This window comes from Clarias gariepinus, chromosome 2 (genome assembly GCF_024256425.1).
Source record: "Clarias gariepinus isolate MV-2021 ecotype Netherlands chromosome 2, CGAR_prim_01v2, whole genome shotgun sequence".
NCBI classification, from domain to species: Eukaryota; Metazoa; Chordata; class Actinopteri; order Siluriformes; family Clariidae; genus Clarias; species Clarias gariepinus.
Genome location: NC_071101.1, coordinates 30,751,297 through 30,763,496, shown reverse-complemented (window position 1 = coordinate 30,763,496; position 12,200 = coordinate 30,751,297). Strand labels below are relative to the sequence as shown.

Below are 12,200 nucleotides of genomic sequence, written 5' to 3'. Positions count from 1 at the left end.
TAAGGGCTGAGCCGAACTCCTGAGAAACACCACGACATCCAACATCACTGCGTACCAGTGTACATTTAAATAAATATATTTATTGTGTAACATATTTATTTATTAACATATTTATGTTCATCCTTTTTTTCTGGCATACATTGAGCAGAATAGAGACAGTACAAAAATCAAACATATGTAATTAGACTGTTGTGTTTTCTTTTTTTATATAATGAAATACAAGTCTATCATTATTACAGTATCACTACAGGGTGATATTACAGTTGGTAATGCTTTTAAGGGGATAAAATGTTCTTTATACTTTCACAGGTACAATATAGTTTTACAAGTTTAAACATGTACATACTTATGCATTGTTTGACTCTTTAAACAAACAAGAGTAATAATCAAAGACATGCAACCATGCAATACATAACATTATTACACTTCTAATTAACTTGAATATAAGCTAAAGTATCTTATTAGTACACATACACTCACATACACACACATGCACACACACACACACACACACACACACACACACACACACACACACACACACACACAAGGCCAAACTGTTAAAGTGTAAAATTACACTGGACATTACAACAATATAAGGACCAATCTACACTCATGTTACAGATTTGATATCTACAGCGACAGTATATCTACAGTCTATAGCTAAATTTAATTAATATTACTATTATACTATTATTACTATTATTATTCTGAGCGGAAGCAGCAAGTTGCAAATAAAAAAAAACAATGGCATTCAGTTTAAAATGTGAATCTTGGAATTTGGGGTTGTATTGAAAATAAGTTTGAAAATACAAGGGCAAGTACAAGTGCATTCATAAAGTGAAAAAACCTTACAGTACAAAATAGGAATTGTCACACAGATTTATTACAAATTTCTGATAGCTATTAGTAAAAAAACAGATATCTCAAAAGTTTTCTTTGTAGAAATGAAATCCGTATTTCTCACATTCAGCTTTGATGGCTTTGGCACATGCTGGGGAGCCACAATAGAAAACATGCACCTTGCCTTTCTTTTCCTCTGAAACCTTCTGAAAAACCTTTTAAAACAAACCATATCTTAGAAATCTAATACAACATACTTGCGGGTAAATTGAATAATTTTAAAATTAAACACTTTATGTTTTATATGTATCATATGCAGTGCGCTAGACCTGTGATTCATGAATGTGTACAATATTTGACACTCTGACTGTTTGATACCCACCTTGCCCCACTCGGGTCTGCCTGGCTGTGTGCGTGTGCGTAGGCCGGTGATGGAGTCTTTCTTCTCTTTCTTTGCCAAAAGGTCCAAGGCCATCTGCAGCCCAATAGCCTTCATGTCATTCTTACTCAAAGCTGATGTCATGTACATGTGCATCTCCAGAAAGCGACCTGAACATATAAACACAATAAAAATCGTTACATTTTATAGCTTCTTCCTTACACTTAAGGTTACTTGAGGTCAGATTCAGGGCATAGCTGTTACTTTTAAAATGCCAACTAAACATAATTTGCTATGTAATATACTACTGTAAAACATATGCTATGTACTACTGTACAAAACTGCATAACACTTCTGAACAACTTCTCTCTCTCTCTCTCTCTCTCTCTCTCTCTCTTTCTCTCTCTGTCTCTTTTTCTACCCCCCCCCCGCCCCCTTTCTCTTTTACTCACCCTCAGGTTCCTCATCAGCCTGATCCATCTCCAGTTTGGTCAACAAGCTCACAAACCACTCAAAAGACTTCTGATCTCGGTTTATCCAAATGAAATCGACCTGTAAAGGATCACAGTTTTAATGACAACCAGGCAGAATGGCTACATTAACATCTGTTTTCAGTTATGTATTACCTTCCTCAGCTTCATCTCATTATCTTTGATAGTCTCACACCAGGAGTAGTTGCAGTTAGGGCAGTTCTGCTTTCTCATTCGGTAACTATAACGTAAAAGAAGTGGAAGGCAAGTAGAGTCAGCTTATTCAACATTATGAAAAGGATAGGGACATTTTCTTTTCTACTAGGGTCATTTTGATGTAGCGATGCAGAATAAGAGAACATAGTTATAAAAGTTAAAGCTACATTCATTCCTATATATAATCCTCTTCTACACTAACACACTTATCCCAGCGGTTCACTAGTGCGTGGATACCATCAAGGATCAGGAAAAAGATTTCTCATTATGCTGCAGCCTTGATCGGACTGCCTGTTTCATGTCTGAAATGCTGGCCTCCCAGGAACTCCTTCAATGGCCCAAACATGTGGAAAAGGCTTGGAGTGAGGTGAGGCCTGTGTGGGGATGTAGCATTTACTCTTAGTCGCGTTCCTGTAATGTGCATGTAGTGTTCTTAAATGATTGTGTTTACAGTTCCCACAGACAAATGCATCTTTTCCACAAGTTGGTGAAAAGTTATCTGTCAACCTTCAAGAATTAGGTTTTCCACTTGCTAAATGTTCACAGGAACAACCACAGAAGGCTCTGAGCCACCTCTGCCGTGATTGTCATTTACAGATGTACGGCCTTCTTTAAAACCTTTGCACTATTCAAATGTTTTACTGTGGCTAAGAGTCTCATCACCATACTGTGCTTGAAGTCTTCAGTAAATGCTGTTTTACGCCTTCTTTCATGAAAAAGATTATCACAAGTCCCAGTTTTATTTAAAGACACCTTGTGTTTTTGAAACATTGTGGTCATGATATGTATTGGAAACTTAATAAAAGACAATACTAACTAAAGGCTGAAGTTAAAGTTGTAGGATCTTACCGGTACATGATGCTCTGTAAAATGGATGCAAATGGTGTGATGCCAATGCCAGCCCCTATCAGCACTGCATGCTCTGAGGCAAAGATCTGCCTTGTTGGAGTACCATAGGGCCCATCTACATAACACTGGAGCATTTTTAAATTAAACATTTTATTCATTTTGTTACAAGTATAAGTCTATTTAACATATAACCTTATACAAACACTATAATTGAAGACCTCTACTGCGTTATTCCTGCATTAAGGAAGTGTAGTTACTGTTTCTATGTCAGATACTCACTGAGCACTTTATTAGCAACACTGTACTAATAGTGCTTGATCTCCAAATAATTTTATGGCATGGATACCACGAGAGGTCATTTTTCTGTTTCCTTTTAATATCACACAATTCTAGCAGATTATTTTCGGATGCAGTTTTATGCAACGATTGAATGCTGGAATCACTGCAATGACATATTGTTATTCACAGGCCCAATTTGTGCCAGGAAGCATTCCCCACACCATTACACCACCTCCACCAGGCCTCAGTGTCAACCTAAGCCAGGTTGGGTCCATGGATTAATGCAGTTGTTGCCAAATTCTGCCCCTACCTTAACCTGTGCCCACTGCAGTCTCAGTTTTTAGCTCTTGGCTGTCAGAAGTGAAACCCAATATGGTCTCTGCTGTTGTAGTTCATCTGTCTCATGGTTTGATTTGTGTTGTGCATTCTGAGATTCTGCTCACCACAGTTGTACAGAGTGGTTATCTGTGTTCCTTCTATCAGGACAACCCATTCTGAACCATGGCATCAATTAATAGGTGTACAGGTGTTCCTAATAAAGAGCTTCAAAATATGAAAGCTCTACCATAGAAGTGTCGGTGTGACTATAAATTGCATTGACAAAATATTATGAGTTATTATTAAATTTGCTTATATTTATAAGAACCATATACAGTATCAGCAAAAATTTATGATCTTAATACCATACCAGTGTTAATCAAATTACTATATTTAATACCATAAATGTTTGGATAACAAATATTTAATAAAGGAATACCAAAATGATAAACACACATAAACAACAAACACTTAATACTTATGTTCATACTTATAATAATAACTAATTCTATTTATAAATACTATATAAGACCTGAGTAAGTAGCACTAAGCAAACTTTTTGCCACTACTGTACAGTATGTATCATTACTCACCTTAATGTTACAATATCTATGATTTTCACTCAATTTAGATGAGATCTGTAAAATGGTACAATTTCAGCATTAGAGGGATCTAAAACAGTTGTGCAAAACAGCCATTTGGGGCTGAATGTTAAAAACATGTGAAATAAATATGTATAACTGGAATGAATTATTTTGCTTGGATAAATAGGTCAGGATGTTTAGGTAAATAAGCTTTTGTCTAACAGAGTTTACCTCTCTTGTAACTGGAGCCACGTCTCCCAATTCTACCTGAACCCCAATGTCTGGGTTGGGTCTCTGAGAACCGGGTCGTACTCCGTTCTTGCGATACAGAGTTAGCTCGATGGCATTATCCTCATTAGATGCTACAGTTCCACCACAGCCCACTGATTTAAACAGCTCCTCCTAGTATAAGCATGTGTTTGTAAGGGAAAGTTCATCAGTTTGTAATAATAATAGCTGTGTCAATTTAAATGCAGACAACCAACCAAACGGCACATAAAACGGCATAGTGCTTTATGAATTACTTGTTTAGTCAATAAAAATGTATGTAGTCAATTAGATTCTGTACTTAAAAAAAAAAAAAGAAAAAGCTACGACCTGGGTTCCTGCATCATGCCGTCGTTTCCTCAGACTGGCTGTAAGTCTCTTGTTGTTGGCGTCTTGGTTCTCCGACTGTCTAAAATACTCAAACAGCCGATTTGTCCATTGGCCCATTGAACGCACGTGGAGCCATATGGTATCTTAAAAAAAAAAAGAAATAAAAACCTATCAAATATCATTGCTTCCCCAACTTTTGTTAGAGAATATAGCTGTGAAACAGTAAAACGATGCTTTGCATTTGGCTGTGTAGGGCATTTATCAGCATTTTGCTGTACCTTGTTGCTCTGGTGCACTGCTGATGGTGAACGGGTGCCACTCATACTTGGCTATAACTGGGATGTTTATATAGACATAATCACCAGGTTTAAATTGGAAGAACGGTGGTCGCTTGATCACTAGATGCGTTACCTTTAATATTCAACAAAATGAAGAAAGACAGAAAGTCTTACATCAGGGCATCAGACAGTGCATGGATAAACAATTTAATACAGTCTACAAATGGTTCCCTGAAATGTCTGGTCCATGGGTAAAAGCTTTATATGATTCAGCAACACTGACACTGTAAGCTTCATTGAGCTGCACTGTACTGTATGTAGAACCTGATCATGAAAAAAAATGTTATTTAAAAACAAGACAAAACACTAGACTTAGAGTTTGTTTTTGCTAGTACCTTAGAAGGCAGCAAGTTAACCTCTGCAATATATAGGGCTGCCATGCGAGACACTGCAATGCCAACCAACTTCTCCACAAGGAAGATCACACCAGGTGCCACAAACCACTTCCAGAAATTAGCGCAGTGGACTATAAGCAGTACCCAGACCCAAATATAAGACAGGTGAGACCAGTAGAACACCTGAACATACACAAAAAGAAAATAAACAATAAAATAATGTGTGCAGGTAATACTGACTTTGCATTTTAGAAGACTTAGTACTGGGTAAGAGTTAGTTGTATGGAGTGTACAGTACTGTGCACAAAAAGAAAATAAACTGTTTCTTAGTCCACATAAAGTTAGTTTACAGTTTGTGTACTATTTGTGCTATGGGTGGTACTTTGAAATAACGGTAGAGCAACACACAGCCCATGTCAGACAGCATTAAGAAACTTATAATGTACATTACATTGTTGTTATTGTCTTAAGGTTTACATATAGCTAACTACCAAAGCATGGCAAAAGCATGGCAGATTTCATAGACACACATTTCATATTAGCCTTGGATAGGCTTATAAGAAGGGCTCAAGAGAATCTAGTAAAAATAAAGAAATACATTTGAATTAAATTAAATAAATAAAAAACTTCCAATTAAGGGCATACAAGGACTGTGCTAAGAGCTGTTTCATTCACAAGTGTTTATAAAACTGCAGTTCTCAGTTTCATTCCAAGTGGTCTTCAAGTGACCTGGGTAAAGGGCCAAAACTCTTCATCCATCTGGAACATGTGGAACTAATATTTGTAGATATTGTAAACACAACTTGCTTAAAGGAGGTGTTAATATACAAAAGACAGCCAAACAACTAAAAACCTAAAATTATCCAGTCCACTGAGGTACATCAGAATCAAGTTTTCTTTGTCACCAGAGAATAGTATTATGTGCAGTGATAGACCTTTTATAAAGAAATTAGATTTCAATTAATAATCCCTTATAATAGAAATGACATAGTGGTTCTTGGTTCTCTGATGCCCTCCCCTTTTATTGCCATTCCCACTGGTTACCTTTAATTGTTCCTTGTTTAAGAATAAATGTGTGCAGGTAATACTGACTTTGCATTTTAGAAGACTTAGTACTGGGTAAGAGTTAGTTATATAGAGTGTACAGTACTGTGCAAAAGTCACGAGACATAATTCCTTTATATTAGCTAAATTAAATGATGTAGATTAAAGAAAACCTGCAGGCACAATTTTGAAATTGGTTGTTTATTTAACAGCCTCAGCAGCAACCTCATTTCCCCTCTCGTCTGTTCCAACAACTTAGCGTTCAGCATCACCAGAATCACCTGATCATCTGTTATTATCTGCACCTGTATCTCACTGGTTTTGCAGATGGTCGTTATGCTTAAATTATTCATGGGTCTGTTACAAATTTTTACAGGAACTTTTATTCTGCTTTATATTCTTGGTCACGGGAAGAAATACCCATAAGGGCCACTTACCTCAAAATGACCACTTCGTCTGACGAATGTGCAGGAACAAACCACCATGAGACAGATGATGACCTGCAGCACAACGCCAGTGATAGAGGCAGTGCCCTGAACCCATCCTATACCCGGGCGTGTGGTGAACACATATTCCCATAACTCATATCCTACCTCTTTATGAGACAGCAAAACTGGAGAAAGGTAATAGGAAATTACATACAGCATACTGTATAAAAAATGAAATGAAATTCACTTTCACAAAGATAACAATACAGTCCACAATGCCAAATGGGAGACAGTGATAGATATTAAAGTAAACATTTAGATCTTTAATGATTATGTATTACATAAATTCCTATTAAGTTAGCCAAAGTCTTTTACTTCTCTGTGTTAAAGAATATTAAGAAAATTCAATATTTATAAATAGAATTGATTTCTAACATTTTCAAACTAAGAAAGAAACTTAAGGAAATGAAGTTACCAAAGTTCATAACATGTGCCATTGTGTGCACCACACTGAAGATCAAGATAGCATAGCCAACGATCTCATGCAAAAGTATGTTTTGGTCCAACGGTAAGACTTTTACAACCCAAGTAGCACGCAGCCACGTGAGACAACGCCGTAGCATCAGCACCTGCAGGCCACATCAATTTCGCATTTAGTATACCTTCTTATTCAGTGATGACTAAACTAGACTTTATATAGACTCACCATAATAAAAGTGCAGTTGAGGTTAAGGCACATTCCGCACCCTCGCGCCAACATGATCCAGGGTCCACCAGCAGCATTCCTCATCATCGCTATGATGAAGAGGAGAATGTTGAGGAAGGAGTACAGGCAGATGAAGAACAGCTTTCTGCTGTTGTTCTGCCAGTACGCTCTGGTGAAATAGCGAGGTGTTTGTCGCTTGTTGTGGTCCATATCAGGAGGCTTTAACCAGTTAGCAGCACTATGGCAATCCAGACAATATGACCAAAGCGAGTTAGAAACATTTAGAATGAAATAAAATAAAATAAAATAAAACTGATTTTCAAATCTAAGCTATTACCTGATGGTGAGGTTCTCCATGACCTCAGGGAAGTTCTCAAGCTCTGCCTTAAGCTCCTCAAACGTAATAGAGCCACTGTTATCTTTGTCCGCTGACTCAAACAGCGCCAGCGTCAAGTCATCCAGTTTTTCTTCTGGCAAGGAGATAGCACTTTCCATTAGACAGGATTTCAGCACTGTTCGCAGCTCATCAGGGTCTATTGAACCACTTCCTGCAAGTTCAAAAATTTGTGTTTTTTTAAAAATAATATACTTCAAAGACAGATTCACAAGTACTGTATATATGTTTAGATAGATAGATAGATAGATAGATAGATAGATAGATAGATAGATAGATATAAACATAAGAGTTTTTCACCATCATATAGTACATATTACAGTGTAATAAAAGATTTAACATGTGTTAGACTGTTGAATAGATAACTATAAATAACTGACCGTCTACATCATAGACCTGGAAAAGAAAGCGCAGCTTGTCAGTCTCGTTGCCGTGAATGAGGAGGTTCAGAGCCTTCAGCAGCTCATCGAGGGTAATAGTGCCACTACCATCCGAATCAAATAGTGCAAAAAACCTCTCTGCAAAAAATGACTGCCAAAGCAATGACAAGAGAAAAGAGTAAATGTTATTAAGTTTACAAATGCATGGAAGTTGAGATAAAAATACCTATATAATTGCTGAGCAAATGAGAGCAATTTGAGCAAAAGTCAAATGACATCAATATCTATTTATTCCTCTCACTATACAGTACATTCATGAACTGCATTGTGTCTTGTCTTCAGTAGGTGACAAGCATGCTCAGTTGGGTTGAGGTCAGGTCAATACCATGGCTGTTTGAGATCATTCCATTTTAATTTGCTATTATTTTAGGTCATTGTCCATCTGTACTTTTAAGCAATCTCCTATGAGTTTTGCAGCATTCGACTGAACATAAACAGAAACTATAGCGTTGTGCTACTTCTGTCAGCAGTCACATGGTGACATGGTTTCACTGGCAGCCGTACAGTACATGCCCATGTCATAACACTGTCTCCACCATGTGTGAGCGTGACATATAATGATGTATGCTTTTAACATTAACCTATGCTCTTCTCTCCCAATCATTCTGGGAATTTTTTTTTCTATCCAAATTATCTTGTCAGGCTTTTTAAATGTCTTCTAGAAAATACTACTTTAATCTGTTCAGTGGTTTGCATTTTGAGGTAATACCTCTGTGTTTACAGTAAATTCATGAAGGTGTTTCTTAATTTTGAACATTGGCAATAAAATTCTTCTTTCCTACTTAAAAGTGATCTTGACTCAGCCAGTACTGTGAAGTGTTTTTTTTCATTAACAAAAAAAGAAATATGGAATTATGGAGTATTTCACAGTAATATTATATTTTACCTACATATTTTTGCTATCTTACATGCCATATTCACATTATATTTTTTGATGGATTGGAAAACTGTGTTTCAAAGAAATGTAGCTGGTTTACTGTTTCATTTATCATATGGTTGCTGTCTATCGTCTATAAATTTTGAACATGAACAAAGACGGAACATCAAGGCAGCAGCCTGACCAGCCTCGCTTGATCACTTGTGTGGTAAAAGGATTGTAAGTAAAAAATCTGCACACAGATCAACAGCTCTCACCTCTTTCACTTTAAGGGCTGTTTTAAATTCATTCAAGTCAATTTCTTTGTCTTCTCCTGCAATAGTCTCGAACTGCTTGGTGACCCATTCAAGCCAACGTGTGTCCTCATCCACGCTCATTCCTGTGAAGCAAACAGGTTCTTACTTTAACTGTTAACACAATGTCAGTGCAAATGGTAGAACCTTATGGTTTGGAACTGGTTCATATATATATATATACACTACCGTTCAAAGGTTTGGGGTCACTTGCAAATTTCTTTGTTTTTTTGTTTAGGGATTTATTTTCTATATTCTACAACAATACTGGGGATTTCAAAACTATAAAATAACACATATGGAATTAGGTAATTACGTAACAACAACAAAAACAACAGTTGTTATTTTAAGACACAGAGGTCAGCCTTTCTGTAATAGTTCTTGCAAGAACAGTATTGTCAAGGGCATTTGCAAAATCCGTCAAGCGCCATAATGAAACTGGCTCTCATGAAGGCCATCCCAGGAGGGCGAGACCAAAACCTACCTCTGCCGCAGAAGTTCATTAGCCCAGTTATCAGCCCAAAAACTGACCAATTAACAGCACCTCAGATTAGAGGCGTTATGAAGTCTTTACAGAGCAGAAGTAGCAGACACATCTCACTATTAACTGTTCAAAGGAGATTAATGCATTTTTTGGACGCCTTCAGCATTCCTTTACAATGTAGAAAGAAATAAAAATGAGGAACGATCATGGAGTTAGAAAGTGACCCCAAACTTTTGAGCGGTAGTGTATGTATAGTTTTTAGCAGGTTATGCACTTTAATAGCTACACAAACCTCTATATTGTTTATTCAGCTAATTTAGTTTATTTTATATATTTGATTTGCATAAATTTGATACAAGATGAATACACAGCTAGAAACAGAGTGGATTTAAAGCATTTCATTAAATTGCCATTGACATATTAAACATTCAAAATTACGGTGTACATTTTGAAGTAATTTAAAAACATAACAACAACAACAACAACAACTATACAATGTTTCTATTGCAAACTTACTTGACTGAGTAATCTCCAATATCCTTATGAACTACCGTTTTTCTCAGCAATGGAAATTTGAAAGTATTTGCTGTTTCTTGTGTTCTGTCCTTTGAAGATAAATTGAAATAGGGAAGGAGGAGCTGTTGTGCTGATCAGCATTCCTAAGACAAACAGAGCAGCTGTGTCTGACATGCCGTCTCTGCTCTGTGTATCAATATAGCAGAGGCCCTTTTTTACACTGTGCACAACATCTCTGCTACTGTAATTACATGACCAATAAATACCAACTAAATGAATGTCCTTTTACATATATTGTACATTTTTCTATTTTTTATTACTTAGGTGCATGTAATTAAAATTTGTAATTTTAATTTGTTAAACGTCATTCAACGTTAAATCATTCACAAATTAACGTCAGTCCTAATAAAATTGATTGTTTTAATAGTTAATTTTGTTTGTTAATTTAATTCTTTATTGTCAATTTTAAAAACATTTCCTGGTTTGGTCAGAAATACATATATATTCATTATGTGCATAACTGTAATGACAGCATTGGATGTTTAATGATTTTTTTAAACTGGAGTTATACTGGAGTAAAATGATCATGCAACATACATATTTAATAAAAAAACAATAATATTATGCATGATGGTTATTTTTTTGTTTACTGATAGAAGAGTTACAATATTACATACTATGTCAATCATATACATTCTCCCACTTGGATCATTAATGCTAAAAGTCTCAAAATGTCATTTGATTTGCCAAGCCCAGTCCTTTTCAACTTCCTGTTAGTGATCATGATTGACTATAGTTGGTAGTGTCACTGTGCAACATAAAAAAGGGTTTGCTTGATAGCAGTCATTGGACTGACCAACACAGTCTGACGAGAAAGTCCAATGAGCTCAGAGCAGACCTGAGAAACATCATGGCAGATGTAAACAAGTCAGGAATGTTTTTCGAAAGCATTTATAAACAACTGAGATAAAATTGGTTTAGATGATCAGGAACAACCCATGAACAACTAAGGCACAAGCACACTGTACCATAAACTGTAGTCTGCTTGAACACCAGTGTCTACAATCAAGTGCCATTCAAGGAAAAAGCCCCAAAATCTAAACCCTCAGGTGTGATTTTGTTTAGCTGTCAGTGGAACTGGTTCATTGGACAAAAGGGGATGGAATAATGAAGATGGAAGACTAAGTCATTATTCTTAAGCATATTGACAGATCAAACAGCTAGACAGTTAAAACTTGATGAAATTGAGAGAACCAACATGGCAATGATCGAAAGCTCACATCAAAGCTGACTGCAAAATTAATAAAGCGGCCTAACATTTAAGCTCTTCTTGCCTCAAACCTAAAAAAAAATATGTGGACCATGCTTAAACATTAGGTCAGTTTTACAAAGCCGACAAATTTTGCCAAAAAGAATAGTCAAATATATGAGTGGCATATATTTTTCTAGAAACTTGATGATGTGTACAAAAAGCACATAAAATCAGGCATGCTGTTACTTTAAACTTTGACTTTGATTTTGACCATGTTGTTGTCAGAAAACCCAAAGTAAATTAATGCATATGGATCAAAGTATTATACATACTATAATACTATATATATATATATATATATATATATATATATATATATATATACATTCTGCATGAGCTATTAATAATGGGGGGGGGGGGGGTGGATTAATTAAATTAGCCAGTGGACAGTAAACTGTATTGTAGATGTTCAGAAATGTGCCTGGGGCAAATTCAGCCAGCATAAACAGGAAACGGTTGTTTTAGGTAACAAACCCAGATTGGGATTCTCTGTAATAA

The 12,200-nt window shown here is 36.1% G+C and overlaps 1 protein-coding gene across 1 annotated transcript; it reads right to left on the bottom strand.

The window, feature by feature from the left end:
* Nucleotides 1-926: 926 nt before the first annotated feature.
* Nucleotides 927-10,689, bottom strand: nox5 (NADPH oxidase, EF-hand calcium binding domain 5). The gene is made up of 16 exons (XM_053488293.1): nucleotides 10,391-10,689; nucleotides 9,355-9,476; nucleotides 8,161-8,311; nucleotides 7,724-7,934; nucleotides 7,387-7,624; nucleotides 7,156-7,309; nucleotides 6,690-6,865; nucleotides 5,209-5,391; nucleotides 4,814-4,946; nucleotides 4,536-4,678; nucleotides 3,948-3,992; nucleotides 2,758-2,882; nucleotides 1,849-1,933; nucleotides 1,675-1,774; nucleotides 1,226-1,392; nucleotides 927-1,058 (listed from the first exon to the last, which is right to left on the bottom strand). Exons 2-16 carry the CDS (start codon nucleotides 9,472-9,474, stop codon nucleotides 927-929), a joined length of 2,163 nt encoding a protein of 720 aa, XP_053344268.1. The 5' UTR covers nucleotides 9,475-9,476; nucleotides 10,391-10,689.
* Nucleotides 10,690-12,200: the final 1,511 nt, after the last annotated feature.